The sequence below is a fragment of the Rhineura floridana genome, chromosome 1 (genome assembly GCF_030035675.1).
Source record: "Rhineura floridana isolate rRhiFlo1 chromosome 1, rRhiFlo1.hap2, whole genome shotgun sequence".
In the NCBI taxonomy this organism is placed as follows: domain Eukaryota; kingdom Metazoa; phylum Chordata; class Lepidosauria; order Squamata; family Rhineuridae; genus Rhineura; species Rhineura floridana.
Window position 1 is genome coordinate 28005130 of NC_084480.1, and position 19508 is coordinate 28024637.

The window sequence follows — 19508 nt, forward strand, 5'->3', positions numbered from 1 at the left end:
GGTTGTATCTGGGACCGTCTATCAGAATTCCTATCATCCTTGGAATGCCAATTTCCCTCTTACAAGGTAATACTCTGTGGGGACTTTAATGCCAGGTTGGGTTCCGGTTGGGCAGAGGGGCCTTCAACAAATCAAGGCCCGACATCTATCATATCTCCGATTGCCAGGGCCTCTCAAGACCGGATAGTAAACAAACAAGGACAGAGGCTAGCAGAACTCATTCAGGTTCACCATCTGGAGTGTTTACATGGCTCAGCCGTAGACCAGTCTAATGGAGCATTTACATACCTTTCATCCCGGAGAGCTAACGTGATAGATTATACGCTGGTGTCAAGTGCACTAATCTTGGAGGTCTGCAAGTTTACTGTGTTAGACAGGATTGAAAGCGACCACTTTCCTACTCTGACGGTCTTGAATTTGCGTCACCCTCTGCCCCCCCGGTTCTACCAAATGTGGAGGGACTTCAAATAGCTGGCCGTAGAGTACGATGGTCCCCAATTCTTCACTCCTCTTTGCAATTTCTAGAGAGCAGTGCTCTGCTCTCACTCAGGCATGCAGGTATGGACTCCGAGATAGACGTCCTTAACTTCTATGATCGTATTACTTCCCTTCTTAAACCTATGGTGATCCTGAAGGATCCCCCTAAGGCCGCTCGTCCGGGGTGTACAAGGTGGTTTGACTATGAATGTAAAACTGCTAAGCGACAATTAGTTAACTATGCACGTAGAGCAATAAGGGATCCAACTACATTTTGTCATGCCCAACTCGTCCACCTTCGCTCCTCATACAGGGCCTTGCTGAGGCAAAAAAAGGCCTTGTATGTGAGAGCACAATGGCAGCAGCTTAACCAAGCGCTGTTGGAGCGTAATGAGCGTCTGTTCTGGGACATGGTAGCTGGCGGAACTGGTGCATATAGACAGCTCATAACTGGACAAATATCTGCCACTGGCTGGCATGACCATTTTGCAAAGCTCTATGCAGCCCCATCCGTAATCATTGTCCCTACCCCACTCTATAAAGTGGTAAATCTCTCTAACTGGTCCCCGGTCACGACAACTCAAATCAGGACTCTTATCTCCTCATTAAAAAGGGGTAAGGCGCCAGGGGAAGATATGATTCCACCTGAACTCTTTATTAACTTCCCAGACTGGTGGGCTCCCATCCTGGCCAAACTGTTCACCCAGATTAACACCACGGGCAATATGCCGGAGGGTTGGAAACAGAGCATTGTCATCCCCATCTTCAAAAAAGGAGAGAGACAAGACCCAGACAATTATCGGTCCATCAGTCTTCTGGATATTGGAGCTAAACTTTATAGCAAATTTCTTTTGCTTAAATTAGAGGAGTGGGAAGCAGCTAACGTAGTTATCTACCCCGAACAAGCGGGGTTCCGGAAAGGGCAGAGTACCATTGATCACTGCGCCACCCTATATTTTCTAGCTAGGCAGTCAATGCGAGGTCCCACAAAACACCTCTATGCCGCCTTTGTTGATCTGGCGGCCGCTTTTGACTCTATCGATAGAGATCGATTGTGGGCCAAGCTAGCCCGCACTAATATCGATAAACGACTGCTATATTTAATTAGGGAAATATACTCCAATAACAGCCTCAGAATTAGAGTGGGAAATAACTTGACTGAACCAATTATGGCAAATAAGGGTGTAAAACAAGGTTGCCTTTTAGCGCCTACTCTATTTAACTTATACCTAAATGACATCGTTGCCGAACTGGCGGGCCCAAAATTCTTTCCCCCCTCAATAGGACGCAGGAAAGTTTCAATGTTATTATATGCGGATGACATGATTCTTTTATCTCTCACCCCCATAGGCCTAAGGAGGTTACTGGCGAATTTAGATGATTTCTGTAAAAAGGAATGTTTACAAATTAATTATCAGAAAACAAAGATAATGGTTTTTGGGAAAAGATACTCTAGTCACAAATGGGCCATTGGGAAACAACCAATAGATCAATGCCATTCTTTTAAATATCTTGGGATTCAGTTCCAAGATACCCTCTCTTGGGAAAAACACTTTGCTGCCATTAAACTTACAGCTTCTAGGTCTGTCGGGGCAATTTTTAGATTCTACAGGACCGTGGGGGGTCATCTGGTGGCCCCCGCTCTGAAAATTTTCTGAATAAGGTCCTTCCACAGATCATTTACGGGGCGGCAATATGGGGTTGGAAGATTCCCTCCTTCACCTCTCTAGAAGCTATCCAAAATAACTTCCTTAGACAGCTTTTGTGTTTACCCCCCAGTACACCTGCTGCACTTCTGAGAGCTGAAGCGGGTCTCCTTCCTGTCAGTGCTCGAATTCATGAATCCTTGTTGGCATACTGGGCTTCACTAACAAATGCAACATCCAAGATTCTGGTGAAGGCTTGTTTTGATATGGCCGTTGTGGATAGATTTTGAAAATCAAAATTTCAGGCGGTTTATCTCCATTATCACATTCCAACACAGTCAGCATCTTTATTGAGCAGGATTAAAATTCGAGAATAGATAGAGCGTCATTGTATATGGATGGACAGATTGGTAATCTCTAACTCCAAGGTCTCTAGGTGGTATGGGTTATTTAAAGCAGAACATACAAGGGCAAATTATTTGTCATTCCCCCTACCGGCACATTTAAGATATGCTTTCACAGCCCTGAGATTCCAGACAATGCCAAGTGCTATTATGACTGGCCGCTATCAACAGATCCCGTGGGATCAGCGGTTGTGCATTTGTCATTCTGGAAAGGTGGAAGATCTCCCTCATTATTTACTTGATTGCCCTCTCTACGCCCACCCAAGAACCAAATTTCTTGATATCCTAATCAATCGACAAGGCCCCGGTTGGGTGGATCAAATTGTCTCCTTCCTCCTAGCTGATAACGATTACTGGGTCACCTATTGGGTGGCACATTTTGCCCTTGCTGCTCAAAAGCTGAGGGCCAAGCATTTATTAGACCTGGGATCTCAGGAACAATAGACGCTGATTTTAGGATCATCAGAAGATGTTCATATAGTTTTAATTGTTTTATCTTTTTTAAATGTTGATGGTTTTATACTTAAAAGTTTGGTTTTCTAACTCTTTGTATGATTGTTGTGATGGCCTATGGCCTGGCAATAAACTTGACTGACTGGCAAAGAACCAAGAGCTCACTGTGACTGTTTGCCTGTTTTTCTCACAGATCCTGATCGAGGAAATTCAGGGTTTTCCATGAGCCTGACTCTCAGATCCCTATGATTATAAAACATATACCCTTTTAATACCTATGATTGTATATGTGTGGATATATAAAATTCCCCATTACACTCTTGTGTAGTATTTTAAAACTGAACCTTATTTTCCTGCTAGAGAGGTAGGAGGGGGAATGTTTCATGACTGGGGTAGTAGATTTCACAATCTGCATATTAAGGACTGCTTTGTTGAATTGTCCCAGCACTGGGGATTTCCTGCCCAACTGCAGAAATGACTGGGAGCTGTCCAAGAACTTTCTCTCTTACAGTTCCCATTTATTTTGGTGGAGCTTCTCCAGAAAAGGTTCCACTTTCATTGTTCCCTTATCCTGTAAAACAATTTCACATTGGTGTGTATTTTTAAATTATTCTTATCCTTTAAAACCCTCTTGTGTTAAAAGTGCTTTCTGAAATTATTCTAATTTTTGTTGTTTACTAGATCCTAGAGGATAAGCATCCATCAGCAGTTTGGATCTGCTTTTGGTGTGTGTGGGTGTGTGTTTTATTGTTTGAAAAAAATCTGGGGTTGCTAAAGATGTTGTACACTGTATACAAAGCACATGACTTAACCAAAAGAAATGCATTATGTTACTGCTTGTTTCTTTCAGAAAATAACTAATGGACCATCTGGTATTTCAGAAGTTGTTCTGTGTGTAGCATTGTATTTTGGCCTGTCTGAAAATCAAGGTAGAGATCTGGATGCATGTTTTTATATATATATGTTTGTGTGTATGTGTGTATAGCATAGCAAGACAACAGTGTGTGTGTGTGAGTATGTAAATACCAACCTGGATTGGTCATTTCCTGCTTTCAAAAAGAGAATTGGCAGCATTGCTCTGGGATTATGTACCATGATATTCAGTGGGCATACTTCTAAATTGGTGTGTATGGGACTGTACTGTAAAGCTTATTCTCAGGACCAAACTAGATACATTTTCTGTGTATCTGTGTCCTTAAGTGCAGGGATATTTATTTTTACACAAAGTGCAGAGTCTTCAATCTGAATCATGACCGTAGCATGAGGGTTTTGTTATGTGCCTTCAAGTTGATCACGACTTATGGTGACCCTATAAATCAGCAACCGCTAATAGGATCTGTTGTGAACCACCCTGTTCAGATCTTGTAAGTTCAGATCTGTGGCTTCCTTTATGGAATCAATCCATCTCTTGTTTGGCCTTCCTCTTTTTCTATTCTCTTCTGTTTTTCCCAGCATTATTGTATTTTCTAGTGAATTCTGTCTTCTAATTATGTGTCCAAAGTATGATAACCTCAGTTTCATCATTTTAGCTTCTAGTGATAGTTCTGGTTTCATTTGTTCTAACACCCAATTGTCTTTTTCGCAGTCTATGGTATCTGCAAAGCTCTCCTCCAACATCACATTTCAAATGAGTTGATTTTTCTCTTAGCTGCTTTTTTCACAGTCCAACTTTCACATCCATACATAGAGATCAGGAATACCATGGTCTGAATGATCCTGACTTTAGTGTTCAGTGATACATCTTTGCATTTGAGGACCTTTTCCAGTTCTCTCACAGCTGCCCTTGCCAGTCGTGGCCTCCTTCTGATTTCTTGACTATTGTCCCCATTTTGTTTAATGACTGTGCCAAGGTATTGATAATCCTTGACAAATTCAATCTCCTCGTTGTCAACTTTAAAGTTACATAAATCTTCTGTTGTCATTACTTTAGTCTTTTTGACATTCAGCTGTAGTCCTGCTTTTGTGCTTTCCTCTTTAACTTTCATCAGCATTCGTTTCAAATCATTACTGGTTTCTGCTAGTAGTATGGTATCGTCTGCATATCTTAAATTATTGATATTTCTGCCTCCAATTTTTACACCTCCTTCATCTTGGTCCAATCCCACTTTCCGTATGATATGTTCTGTGTATAGATTAAACAAGTAGGGTGATAAAATACACCCCTGTCTCACACCCTTTCCAATTGGGAACCAATCAGTTTCTCCATATTCTGTCCTTACAGTATTCTTGTCCAGAGTCAGGACAATCAGATGCTGTGGCACCCCCATTTCTTTTAAAGCATTCCATAGTTTTTCATGATCTACACAATCAAAGGCGTTGCTGTAATCTATAAAGCACAGGGTGATTTAAACCAAGCCCTATGAAGAGAGACTGAAAGAACAGGGTATGTTTAGCCTGGAGAAGAGAAGACTGAGGGGAGATATGATAGCACTCTTCAAGTACATGAAAGGTTGCCACGCGGAGGAGTGTTGGGATCTCTTCTCGATCGTCCCAGAGTGCAGTAAATGGAATAATGGGCTCAAGTTACAGGAAGCCAGATTTCGACTGAACATCAGGAAATCTAACTGTTAGAGCCATACGACAATGGAACCAATTACCTAGAGAGGTAGTGGGCTCTCCAACACTGGAGGCATTGAAGAGGCAGCTGGACAGCCATCTGTCGGGAATGCTTTGGTTTGGATTCCTGCATTGAGCAGGGGGTTGGACTTGATGGCCTTATAGGCCCCTTCCAACTCTACTATTCTATGATTCTATAATTTCCTTCTGAAATTCCTTGCTCCGTTCCACTATCCAGTGTATGTTTGCGATATGATCTGTGGTGCCTCTTCCCTTTCTAAATCCAACTTGGACGTCTGGCATTTCTCGCTGCATATATGGTAAGAGCCCTTGTTGTAGAATCTTGAGCATTACTTTACTTGCATGGGATATTTAGGCAATAGTTCGATAATTACTGCATTCCCTGGGATCCCCTTTTTTTGGAATTGGGATGTATATTGAATACTTCCAGTCTGTGGGTCATTGTTTAGTTTTCCATATTTGTTGACAAATTTTTGTCAAAATTTGGACAGATTCAGTCTGAGTAGCTTGTAGCAACTCTGTTGGTATGCCATCTGTTCCTGGTGATTTGTTTCTTCCAAGTATTTTAAGAGCAGCTTTCACCTCACATTCTAAAATGACTGGTTCTTCATCATACAGTTCCTCTGTGAATGAATCTGTCGTTCTGGCATCTCTTTTATAGAGTTCTTCAATGTATTGCTTCCATCTTCCTTTTATTTCATCTCGGTCGGTCAGTGTGTTCCCCTGTTGATTATTAGACATCCCAACTCTTGGTTTAAATTTCCCTTTAATTTCTCTAATCTTTTGTAACAGCTCTTGTTCTTCTCTTTTTGTTGTCCTCTTCTATTTCTATATAATAAATATTGTAATAGTTCTCTTTGTCCTTATGTACCAGTTGCTGTATTTATGCATTTTGGGTTATAACTGTGTTTCTTTCTCCTTTTGCTTTTGCTTTCCTTCTCTCTTTAACCATTTTAAGAGTTTCTTCAGTCATCCATTGAGGTCTTTTTCTCTTTTGAACTAGAGGTATTGTCTTTTTGCATTCTTCCCTGATCATGTCTCTGACTTCAGTCCATAGTTCTTCTGGTTCTCTGTCAACTAAGTTTAAAGCCTCAAATCTGTTCCTTATTTGATCTTTATATTCTTCTGGGATGCTATTTAAATTGTATTTTGGCATTATGATTGCTTTGTTCTTCTTTAGCTTTACTCTGATTTTTGATATGACCATTTCATGATCTGTACCACAGTCTGCTCCTGGTCTTGTTTTTGCAGAAAGTATGGAACTTCTCCATCTTCTGCTACCAGTTATATAATCAATTTGATTCCGATATTGACCATTTGGTGATGTCCACGTGTACAGTCGTCTTTTTGGTTGCTCAAAAACTGTGTTTGCAAGAAACAAATTGTTGACTTCACAGAATTCAATAAGTCTTTCTCCTGCTTCATTTCTATCTCCTAAGCCCCATTTCCCCACAATTCCTAGTTCTTCTCTGTTCCCTACTTTTGCATTCCGGTTCCCCATGATTATCAGCACACCTTGTTCTGGTGCGTGATCAATTTCTTCCTGTACTTCTGCGTAAAATCTCTCCAATTCCTCTTCTTCTGCATTTGCTGTTGGAGCGTAAACTTGGATGATGGTTACGTTGATAGGTTTCCCATTAAATCTCATTGATATAACTTGCTCAGACCTTGTGTTATAGCTCTTAATTGTTTTTGCTATATCACTTCTCACTATTAAAGCAACCCCGTTTCTCCTTAATTTCTCATTTCCTGCATAAAATATTTTGTAGTTGCCTGTCCTGTCCATTTTAATTCACTCACGCCAAGTATTGTAATGTTGATATGCTCCATTTCTTGCTTGACAATTTCTAACTTTCCCTGGTTCATGCTTCTCACATTCCATGTTCCTATTGTGTACAACTCCGGTCTCTCCTTTCACATCTGTGCACATCAGCCTCTGGGCTTCTTTTTGGCTTGCCCCAGCTGCATCATTAGTCACAGCGCTACTCATACTTGTCCTTTGTTCTTCCCCAGTAGCTCGGTGAGTGCCTTCTGACCTGGGGGTCTCATCTTCCAGCACTATCTCGTGTTGCATTTTGGATACTGTGTTCGTAGGGTTTTCGTGGTAAGAGGTATTCAGAGGTGGTTTACCATTGCCTTCCTCTGAGTTTGGATGCATCTTAGTCTGGTGTCTCAGCTTTGACCATTCTGCCATGGGTGCCCCTGCTAGGAGTCTAGCCTCTTGGTCTAGACTCCTGATGGCTTTGTTCTCAGCTTCTCCAACACTCTCAAACCCCCTCATCACGTTAAGATGTGCATCCTAGAGGGGGGGAGCATGAGGGTAGGTTTTTTAAAAAAACTTTTTACCCCCAGCTATGGTCCCAATTTGGAATGCACCTTCCATGCCTGCAATTTAGGTGCTGCAGTACTCTATATAAACCAGATTTAGCATTGAGGCCATCAACATTTGATGTGATGTTCATTCTGTAATTCTGTAGACTGTAAGGCCCAAACTGTGTGGAGAGCTAATGGACCTCTAGATTTTGTTGGGACCACAAATCCCATCGTCCATGACCGTTGGCCATGTTAGTTGGGGCTGAGAAGAGTTAGGTCCCCCAACATCTGGAGGTCCACAGGTGTCCCATCTCTCTGGAAGATACCTACAGTCTCATCTCATGCTGTTCCCAGAGGAGAGGTTTTCTTTTCCCTGCTCCTGGGTAGGCATGAATTACACCCATCCTCTTGCCACTGAACTTGTGATGAACTTGCCACTGAACTTGTGATGAACTTGGTAAATTCTATAGGATGGGCGAGAGCAGAGTAATGAAGGTCGCCTCAGAAGGATCTGAGAGTAGACAATTCATTCAGTACATTTGCAAGTTCAGGTGTCCATCACCATTTCAGTGCAGATACTCAAGACCTAAAAGCACTAGGTCAGACATTACACCAAAGCTGATGGAGCTATTGTTGTGTAAATGTTAGCATGTAAGACTGCTTCACAGATCTGGAAGTGTGAGTCAGGTTGTCCTTCCTACCCAATCTCCTTTTCATTTCTCCCAAAGGTGGCCATGTATTTCAACCTAGAAACTTTAAGGTTTCCATGAAGCGCCCTCTTCAGCAGCTATTACTGGAATGGGAAGTTGATTCTGAAGCATATAGCTCTGGAATTGAAATGGTTTTTAATATCCAAGTCAATCGAACTGAAGAGAATAATATTGGCTGGACTGTAAGTATCTTTCTGAAAAACAAGGTTTTTGAATCCATATAAATTCTTTGGTCAGGTTCAAGGAAAGCAAGATACTCTGTATGCATATGCATTTGTGGCAAATATTCCCACTTCTAACCCAGTTGAACCCAGAGACGATTTAGGATTCAGAGATAATATTCATACTAATAATTTTCCTCAATCAAAAACAGTCCAATTGAATTTAACACACAGCGAACAGATAGTTCTTTGGCTATATGTGATAACCTCACTGTTATGACATTTGACAGTAAACAGATTCACTTCTAAGGTTCATTATCCCTGACCTAATGTCTTCAGTCATAAAGCCATAAACTTTATGCTTATCTCAAAGCCATAAAATTTTGGAGTGACCACTATCAGTTATAAGCAATAAAATCACACTGATAATAAGCCATTAATGACTTCTATCATAAATCCCTAATTGGCTCCAGTTAGTCAGACACCTTATTTGTAAAAATATTCCCTAACTGAGTTTTTAGAATGTTCAGATGCATACCAAATAAAGTTCATGTCTAAGAGAATTAATGTATGTTATTCTGTAGCTGGAATATTTTTTTTCATATATTCAGATATATTGTGGAATGTATCATCTTGTAATGTTTTAGGATAGTTAATTTTTCTCTGACAGTTGCGATAAGCAGCAATTAAGTTAGGAATATCATAAATTTGTGATTTTCAAAGGAAAATTTAGTATAAATATTCCTGCAGTTTAGCATCAATTCAGTCTTCCATGAGAAGGCTCATAGCTTGCTTGCTTGCCCAGGTAGCCTTGAAGACTCAGGTAATTAAAGGGTAATTCTCAGCTCTGCATCAATCTATAATATCTATGCTTATGGTTTGTATTGTATTGTATGTTATTATCATAACTGCATTTATTTACTCTTCTATAATGTTTGATTAAGTTTTATTAAGTAAAGGAAACTTGGTTTACTGAGCTTACCTGTTTGAAAACTCATTTCCCAAAGCTCAAAGTTTCTGTGTGCTGATACAGGAAGAATTCTCTTTCTTTTTTTGATGTAGCATCTGTTTCAGGGAATGCTAAGGGGCACTTTAGCTGCCAGGCTCACGGCCTGCTACAAATATGCCCTGTTTAGACTTTTAACCTGAAGAGACCAGTCTGTCACACATTCCCTTCTACCTTTGTTACTGAAAATTCACCTCTAAGGCTGCATTGTAAACAGCAAAACATTTGAATACAGACTGGGGATAGGTCTTGTTCTTTGTTGGGTTGAAAGCCAGGATTCTTAATGCAGTCTAATCACAATGCCTTGCCAGTCTCTTAACCTGTTGTAAATGCATAACAGTGTCCTTCCTCTGTACACTTTATTCCAGGGATGGGAAACCTCTTCCCCTCCAGATGTTGCTGGACTACAATTCCCATTAGCCCTTGCTAGCATGGGCGGTAGTTAGGGAGGATGGGAGGATCACAGGTTTCCCATTCCTGCTTTTTTCCCTTCCATGTTTTCATCTTTGTGTGAAGCTATAATAATTAATATTAAGGTGAAATACAGGCTCAATTCAGACATTATTGTCAGCAAGGTTTGAGCTTCCAAATGTTCAAGAGGCAAACAGTGGTTCAGAGCTCATTTTCTGCCCTGTAAGTGATCAGCTTCACAAGTTCTCATCTACCTGTTGAGGTAAGCCAGTGGCTATAACTAAGTTTATTAAATTTAGAATCGCTGTATTTTCTCTTAACTATGATTTGGCTTGGTGCATAAACTGGAATTTCAGCCTAGTACAGGCAATATTATAAACCATGTTTTAGTTGTTGCTGCTGTTATTTATTAAATTTATATCCTGCCCTAGTTGGACAATGAAAAAAGCGGATAAGAGAAAAATCAGCTCATTTGAAATGTGGTGTTGGAGGAGAGCTTTGTACATACCATGTGCTGCGAAAAAGACAAATAAACCAGTACTATCACTACAAGCTAAAATGATGAAACTGAGGTTATCATACTTTGGACACATCATGAGAAGACATGATTCACTAGAAAAGTCAATAACGCTGGGAAAAACAGAAAGGAGTAGAAAAAGAGGAAGACCAAAGAAGAGATGGATTGATTCCATAAAGGAAGCCACAGACCTGAACTTACAAGAGCTGAACAGGGTGGTTTATAACAGATGCTGTTGGAGGTCACTGATTTCCAGGGTCGCCATAAGTCATAATCAACTTGAAGGCACATAACAACAAAAACATCCTGCCCTTCTTCCCAAAGGGAGCCCAAGGTGGTAAAGAAATAATAAAGCATGGAAAATCTCTTAAAAATAAAACTTATTAAAAACAAAACTTCTTTTAAAAATCTTAAAAAACATATTAAAAAACAATTCCAGCTCAGATGCTGGAATATGGTCTCTTCTTAAAAGGCTTTTTGAAAGAGATTTTCAGTAGGCACCAAAACAGAGACAGTGCCTGCCTAATATTTAAGGGGAGTGAATTCCAAAGGATAGATGCCATAACACTAAAGGTCCGCTTCCTATGTTGTGCGGAACAGACTTCCTAATGAGATGATATCTACAGGAGGCCCAGACAGAGCACAATGATTAACTGGGTATATGAGGAGTAAGATGATCTTTCAGGTATCCTGGTCCCAAGCTATATAAGACTTTATACACCAAAACCAGCACCTTGAACTTAGCCCAGTAACTAATTGGCAGCTAGTGCAATAGTTGATTTGAACAAACTGCATCAAGTATTGGGCTTGCTTGGTCTCCCTCTCCTTTCTTCACAAGCAAGAAGTGAAGAGTGAAAGCTTCTACTTTCAGTTTGAAAGAAACCATAGTTCCCTGGGCTGATACCCACTCTTGAAACTGTGGCTTCTTCTAGCTAAAGTTATTTTGCAATCCACAATATTAAGCCATGTTTTGATTGTGGTTTGTTAACTGTCTAGTGTTGGAATAAACCAGTCAGTTCTCCAAGTTTATATGTGACGGGGAAACAGTGCTTTAGCCAAAAGTGAAAATGGAAAGATTTCTCCTCTCATTGTGAAACCACAGTTTCCTACTACCTATGGCACTGTAGTTTGCATCAAAACTCTTAAGTGGAAGATTTCCCTCCCATGTTGAGTATGAAGAGGGGAGGGGGAGTGATGACTCTGAGACTACCTGCAGCTTGTTAACAAAAACCTAAATCATGGTTTAGATAATAATTTGAACCAGATGTTAATTGTTTGTTAATTGTTTACTAGAGCATCTTCAAGTAACAGGTACGGATACCATCTTATCAGGAGGTTGTTCCGCACAACAAAGGAAATGGACCTTTAGCGTGGAGGCACCTACCCTGTGGAATTATTTCCCCTTAAGTATTAGACAGGCACCATCTATCTTATCTTTTCGGCGCCTATTGAAGATCTTCCTTTTTCAATAAGCCTTTATCCCAGTTTGCGTCTCTGTTAGAATTGCTTTTTAATATGTTTTTAAACCTTTTTTAAAAAACAATATATTTCAACCTCTTTTTAAAAGATGCCTTGAAAGCTTTTAAAAATATGTTTTTAAAGATGTTTTATTTTAATGTATTTTAAAATATTTTTATGATGTTTTGAAGTGTTTTTAGTGCTTTTGTTTGCTGCCCTGGGCTCCTGCTGGGAGGAAGGGTGGGATATAAATCAAATAATAAATAAATAAATAAAATAACAAAAGTGAGATCAGGTGTGATTCCTTATAAATATGGGCTTACTGCCATTTAGTTGCTATTCGTGTTCTCTTCTGTTCTCTATTCATGTTGGAAAAAACTTGAAATGTGATTGTGGTAGATTTAGCCTCAACAACTGGGGGTGAGAATACTCTAATGAAGTGATGGTGATAGTGTCTCCACTGGTTTCAGAACAAGTGACCTGTCTTAGGGCTTAGACGTTAGTAGTAAAACCTTCCTTGGGTACAAAATTTGGCTGGTTTTGAACCTTAATGTCATTTGCTAAGATTATGATTATGAAGGATTTAATAATAGAATAAAAGTTTCTATTTGTTGAGCCCAGGGGTGACGGACCCAGCCTCCTTCCCGAGGAAGGAGGGGGAAGGCATGAGTTTCAGAAGCCTCAGCCGTTAGGGAGCATGGACGATCCAGCTGTTGTTGAGTCTAACCCCAGCCTTGGGGAAGAGAGCGAGTCGCCCGCCCCGCCAGTTCCCATGGCTGGTCCTGCCCCTCAATGGGACAGCGCTCAGCCCCCCAGCACTCCCACGGGACTGTTGGGGGATGCTTCTGAGAGAGCAGACACTCCTCCTTCACCAAGCAATATCTTAGAAACACCCAATGCTTCCCTCCACTCTCCCGCCTGCCGGTCAGGAACCTGTGCTTTCCGATGAGCCCTCGGAGGCTCGCCCCCCTCACCGCGTTCATGATGTCGGGAGAAGCGGACAGGGCAGAAGGGGGCATGTGTACAACTGAGTGAGAGGTTACGCCCCAAGACCTCTCTTATTTGAGGCTACCACGCCCGGAAGTGTGCACTGAGTGAACTTTCCTCACAAGTTGCAGAGCATGTCTAGAGTGCAGTTAGAGATTGTAGTGAGTTAGCATAGGGGTTTCTATGAGGCGCACAGCCTTTGATGTATCCATTACTTTAATAAAACAAGAATTGATTGCACCCTCATCTCTGACTGGTGGTTCCCGCTCTGAACTGGACAGTTTGACTCAGCCACAATCCCTTGTCGCCCCTCTTCCCATGATGGATACCATGGATACGAATGGGGCAGCCGGGGAATACCAGTCACCGTGGAAACCTTGTATGCCGACCTCCAGAACCTCAGGATGGCCACTCAGGCTCTGCAAGCTGATAACCAGAACCTCCGAGCCACCACTCAAGCCCTGCAGACTGATAACCAGAACCTCCAAGCCCTGACTGCCCAGATCCAAGCTGTGCTGCCTGGGGTGGCGGCAGTCCCGGTCAAGTCTCCAGTGGGGCTGCCTGCCCGCTACGGGGGCCAGAGCGACCAGTTTGCTACGTTTCTGGCCCACTGTAGCTGTATATTCATGTGCGCCAAGCCGAGTTCCCGACAGATGATGCCAAGGTGGCATTCCTCATCAGCCTCCTGGAAGGAGAGGCTGCGAAGTGGGCCACCCTGTTCTTGATTCGTAATGACCCGGTACTGGGACAGTTTGATGCCTTTAAGAATGTGATGTCTGAGATGCTCCATGACCCGCAGAGGAAGGAGACAGTGGCCCGCCAACTGGGAACCCTGAAACAGGGAAGAGGCACAGTGGGGGCATACACCAACGCCTTTCATGTCTTGTACCAGGAAACGGATTACAATGACCCGGCCTTGATGTATTTCTACAGGAATGGCCTTAGTTCGGAAGTTTTGGACCAAACTGGCAAAAACTACATTCACATGTGAATGTTGCCAATTCCAGGCATGTTTTGCAAAAGTCAGAAATCTGAAAAGACACCACCAATCTGTATTGTACCGTATATTCCGGCATATAAGACGACTTTTTAACCCCGGAAAATCTTCTCCAAAGTCGGGGGTCGTCTTATACGCCGGGTGTCGTCTACCATCTACCACTTATTACCCACCTTACTTGTGCCGCTGATGACATCGTTTGCTGGAGTGGAGAGGAGTGCGGGTGTGTGTGGTCGCTGCTGGCTTGGGGTGCCGCGTTCTTTTTGCGGCCTTTGGCGCCACGGTCTCGGGTGCTGCCGCTCTGGGTTGTGGCCCGGACGCAAGCGGTTGCAGCGCCGCCCACCCTTGGACCCTCCTGGACTGTTGTGGCGGGATTGTTGCTGCTGTCTGGTTGTCGTGGCTGGGTGCGGGCGGTCGTGCCGCGCCCCTTTTGAACTGCCGTTGTTCGCCTGGACTCGGGTGCTGCTGTGTCGCCGCGGCCCGCATTGTTTTGGACCATTGCTGCTGGCTCTTGTTCGGGTTGGACTGCCGTACCTCCTTCTCTGCCTCTCAGATCTCGCTCCTGAGAGCTGACCAATCCAAGCAGGCTTTGTATACAACAACCAACCAGTGATTGGCTGGTTGTTGTATGCTGGGTCAGAGCTTGGAAAAGTTACTTTTTTGAACTACACAGCTCCCATCAGCCCCAGCCAGCACGGCCACTGGATTGGGCTGATGGGAGTTGTAGTTCAAAAAAGTAACTTTTCCAAGCTCTGTACAGTACAGCACCAGTATCTGTACCTGTTCATACAGTATAGCACCAGTACATACAGTACAGTATACAAATGTCAAAACCCCATCATGGCTCCACCAGCAAGAAGAAAGAAATATGAAGCCAGTTTCAAACTTAAAGTTGTAAACTTTGCCATGGAACATAATAACTGCGCTGCTGCAAGACAATATGGAGTAACAGAAAAGATGGTTCGGGACTGGAAAGCAAATGAAAAAGCATTAAAGAGTATGCCAAGGGGTAAGTGTGCATTAAGAAGAGGCACCCCACATTGGCCAGAACTCGAAAAACATGTAGCAGACATGGTGAATGAGCATCGCCAAAACGGTTATGTAGTGACACGAAATAAAATACGTTTGTTTGCACTTCAGTGGGCCAAATCTAACCCAGATCACAGCAACAGATTTAAGGCCACTGTATCCTGGTGTACTAGATTCATGGGAAGGCATAATTTGGTACTGAGGCAAAAGACGAAAGTTGCCCAAAAATTACCTGCAGATCTTGATAGCAAAGTAAATAGTTTCCATCGATATGTAATACAACAGCGCACTAAACATGACTATGTGTTAAGTAGTATTGGAAATATGGATGAAACTCCAATGAATTTTGATATGGTTGGAAATAAAACTGTCCATCAAAAAAGTGAAAAAAACAATTTTAATTAAAACAACAGGACATGAGAAGTCCAGTTTTACAGTGGTACTAGGATGCACAGCTGATGGCGCCAAACTGAGACCAATGATTATTTTTAAAAGAAAAACAATGCCGAAACTCAAGTTCCCTGTTGGTTGTTTTGTACATGTGAATGAAAAAGGCTGGCTGGATGAAGAAGGGGTAAAGCTATGGCTTGATAATGTATGGAGCAGGCGACCAGGTGGACTTATTCAAAAACATAGTCTACTGGTGTGGGATATGTTCAGGGCTCATTTAACTCCCAGCACCAAGCAAAGGCTTGCAAGACTAAACACAGATGCGGCAGTTATTCCTGCAGGATTGACATCGTTGGTACAGCCACTGGATGTGTGCCTAAACAAGCCATTTAAAGATTGCATTCGAGAACAATGGAATGAATGGATGGTTAGCGGCGAAAAGTCATTCACAAAAGGAGGAAACATGCGTGCTCCACAGTTGGATGTTTTGTGCAAGTTTGTCATAAAAGCCTGGAATGATATTGATGCAGAAACAGTAATCAAGTCTTTCAAGAAGTGTGGCATATCAAATTCATTAGATGGTATGGAGGACGACTACTTGTGGCAAGATGAAGAGGAAGCCGAAGCTGAGACCACACCATCTGATACGGAATTCGATCCATACGATGAATGCCTTACAAATGTATCACAAGATGTCATTGATGTACTTATGATATCAGATGATGAACAGGAGGATTCTGAAGGCTTTTAAAGGGAAACTGTCACGCCAGCAAAACCTGTAAAAATACCGTAGCTTGCAGTTATGATGGGCGTTGCTAACTCGCCAGGGACTTGCCCGGCACTTGCTCTCTCTCTATTGTTTGTTATCTTCCTCCTATCATCATCAGTTCCAGTTTGGTTGTCAGCTTAGAAAACAAACAGCATGGCAGCTCCCATGGGTTTATTGTCTTATCCTTCCTTTCAGCTTTAGAGTGAATTAGGAAAAGTTTAATCCACTTGCACTGTTTTATGTTTACATGTTTGATGACAAACAGCCTTATGTTTGTAAGTGACAGTTTTCCTGCTAAGTACCTGCATGTCATAAGCATTTGAATTAAAATTACCATATTGAAATCAAATCTGATGTTTTTTTAATTTTTATTTGGTGTGCGTTGGAAGAGGGGTAGTCTTATACGGCGAGTATATCCCAAACTCTATATTTTAACTGGAAAAGTTGGGGTTCGTCTTATACGCCCAGTCGTCTTATACGCTGGAATATACGGTAAGTCACTAAATGCAATGTCAGCATTCATTTGTAAGATTGGAAATTTCTTCATTTAGAATGATTTTATTCTGCATTATCTTTCATAAAAAGTAGCTAATCAAGAATAATTTAAAAAAACTGGGAAAAATAACAAGAAGGCAGCAGGAGAAATGGGAAATACATATTTTCAATAGGATCGTATTCTTTATAACACAATCCTATCCATGTCTGTTCAGAAGGAAGCCCTGGAGTGCAGTAAACAACAGTTGCAGCCCCAGTTGATTAACTATATATTGGCCCACCAAAAAGTGTCCCCGATTTTAAACATTTTAACATTAGTTGTAACATTTATTATAACTGCACCATGGCCTGCTGTGTAAAGTGGGGGTGGGCGGATGCCTCTTCTAAGGTAATGCATGCATGTATCACAGCAAGCATTATCTACAACAGGAGTGAGGAAGGTTTTTCAGTTGAAGGGCCACATTCCCTTCTGGGCAAGCTTCCAAGGGCCACATGCCAGTGGTAGGTAGGGCCAGAGGCAAAAGTGGGCAGAACAGTGAATGTGAAAACTACTTTTGTACTGTAGGTTAGTTTCTACATACTCTCACACACCCATCTAGAGAAGCAAGATAACACATTCCAGCAAGGCAAAAATACTTGGTGGGGTGTGTCCTGAGGACAAGGGGTGTGGCCTGGGGAGAGTTCCAAGGGCCAGGTAGAGAGGCTTGGAGGGCCACATTTGGCTCCTGGGCCTGAGGTTCCCCATCCCTGATCTACAGCAAAGAATGGATTCTCTCCAGTGTTGCACACGCAGAAAATTGTGCAACAAATCTTACCCTTTCCCCCTGCAGCCCCCCTGTATTCCCCCCCAAGACTTTCCAGAAGGTTGTAGGGAGAGCTACTGAATACTGTGGGCTCTGTTGCATGAGTCTGCAGTGAGATTGAGGAATTGTTTGAAACTGGACAAAGGAATCTTGGGCCAACAGAGCACAAGATTCCCTTGCCTATTTCAGTAGACCCCCCCCCCCTGCCCCAGCACTTCAGTTCCATTCAACATAGTCCACAATGTTGTGACACATCTCCCCAATCATTTGGGGAAGCTTTTTGAGTGGGCAGGGCTCTTCACAGGGGAGGAGGGGAAGGGAAAGGGAAAGATCCGTTGTGCAAGCTCAACTTGTGCTCCTGCAACGTTGGATACAACCCTATGACTGTTTTCTTTTGAATGGTTACTTTCTTCTCTTACGCAGATATTTGCAGATTTAACCAACTAAAGTTCATAATTAATCATCTAAGGCCTATATTGCCTTCTTGTGTTCTTTCTCATTTTGAAATTTTAGGAGAATTATACAACCGCTCTCAATACATCGAATAGACTTCTGAAATGGAGCTGGTTTTCCGAAGTCGCCTTGGAGTGTGTGACTCATGCAGTAAGGATCAGGAGCACGGTGATGTCTTCTGAAATTTGGAGTAACTGGAGCCCATGGGAGATAGTGGATGGTAAGCAAACTTGGCCAGCCTTAAGTGTGAAATACAGCAGTATGCCTGTTGGAAGAACTGTATCAGGATCACAGTTCAAGGCAGTTGTGCAGAGCCTGTAGCCCTCCAGATGTTGCTGGACAATGGTTGGGTGTGATGGGAATTATAGTCAAGTAGTATCTTGAATGCCAAAGGTTCCCCATCCCTGTGGATTACATCACATGTAGCATTTTCAGTGAAATATGTTTACTGTGGTTACTAACTGTCCTAGAGAAATGAGAAGTAGGGATAGATGAATCTGTCCATTTTTGTTTCACTCAGCTTCTCATTTTTTCAATCTTCAGTTCAGTTCCCCATATTTCCTTGTCATCACCATTATCATTATCAGAGTGATATTTAAAAAAATGAAAATGTGTTGTCTATTTGGTGCACATTTCTCTTAATATTAAGCAATTATTTGAAAGCAATTTCTCCTAACGGGCGGGAGAACGGCATTATAAAATTTGTGGAAGTGTGAATTTTGAAGGATGGCAGTGTTTCAATTTGCATATTGTTTTGGGAAGTGTGAATTAAGTAGGTTTGCATAAACTTCTATCTCATCCCTAATGAGAGGTGTACTGGTTAGAGTCATTTCAAAATGTAATTAGGGATTGAAAATGTTCCCTTTTATAGAAACAGCAAAATCATACAAACCCACAGATATTGTCTCATCAATCTGTGTTCCTCTTTAAAACGAAAATCTTTTTTTATTGGGGGGGATACCTTGTGCCAGTGGGATGAGTGGGTGTTTCTTGTGTTTCTTTTTAATATTTTAACGTTTTTTTAAAAAATGTTTTTTTAAAGAATAATTAAGTAGCAGGAAAATGGCTCCTATGTAGGAAATTGCAGCCAGCCCAGCTGAAACCTCCCAGAACACCTGTGTGATGTCACGCCTCCCTCATCCTTCAAATCTGTCGTCAGACACACCTTTTCCTTGAATTCTGTGACACAAACTCCACGTTCCAAATCCCCAAGCCTGAGTAAATGTTACTGAAATAAATACATATTCTTTCTTTGTACAGCACCATGGCACTATATAAATAATGGTAAAACTGTTCGATCTTGCCTCTGCCTTGAACTCAGTAGATTGTATTGGGCAACCAGCTAGAGGATGTTCAAGGTGATGCTGTTAGTTGGGATCAGTTTACTTGAGGGATCGCGTTACCCCATACATGTCCACTTGACCACTTCAGCCTGTGGAACTGACTGGTTAG

General features: G+C 42.0%; 1 protein-coding gene across 7 annotated transcripts in view; it reads left to right on the top strand.

Moving 5' to 3' along the window:
- OSMR (oncostatin M receptor) overlaps positions 1-19508 on the top strand; it is a 97865-nt gene that overhangs the window by 27597 nt on the left and 50760 nt on the right. For all 7 annotated transcript variants that reach the window (XM_061616816.1, XM_061616801.1, XM_061616825.1 and 4 more), the window contains 3 exons: positions 3831-3909; positions 8599-8762; positions 18117-18276. In XM_061616816.1, coding sequence (XP_061472800.1) covers positions 3831-3909; positions 8599-8762; positions 18117-18276 — 403 coding nt within the window. The remainder of the gene's footprint in view (positions 1-3830; positions 3910-8598; positions 8763-18116; positions 18277-19508) is intronic.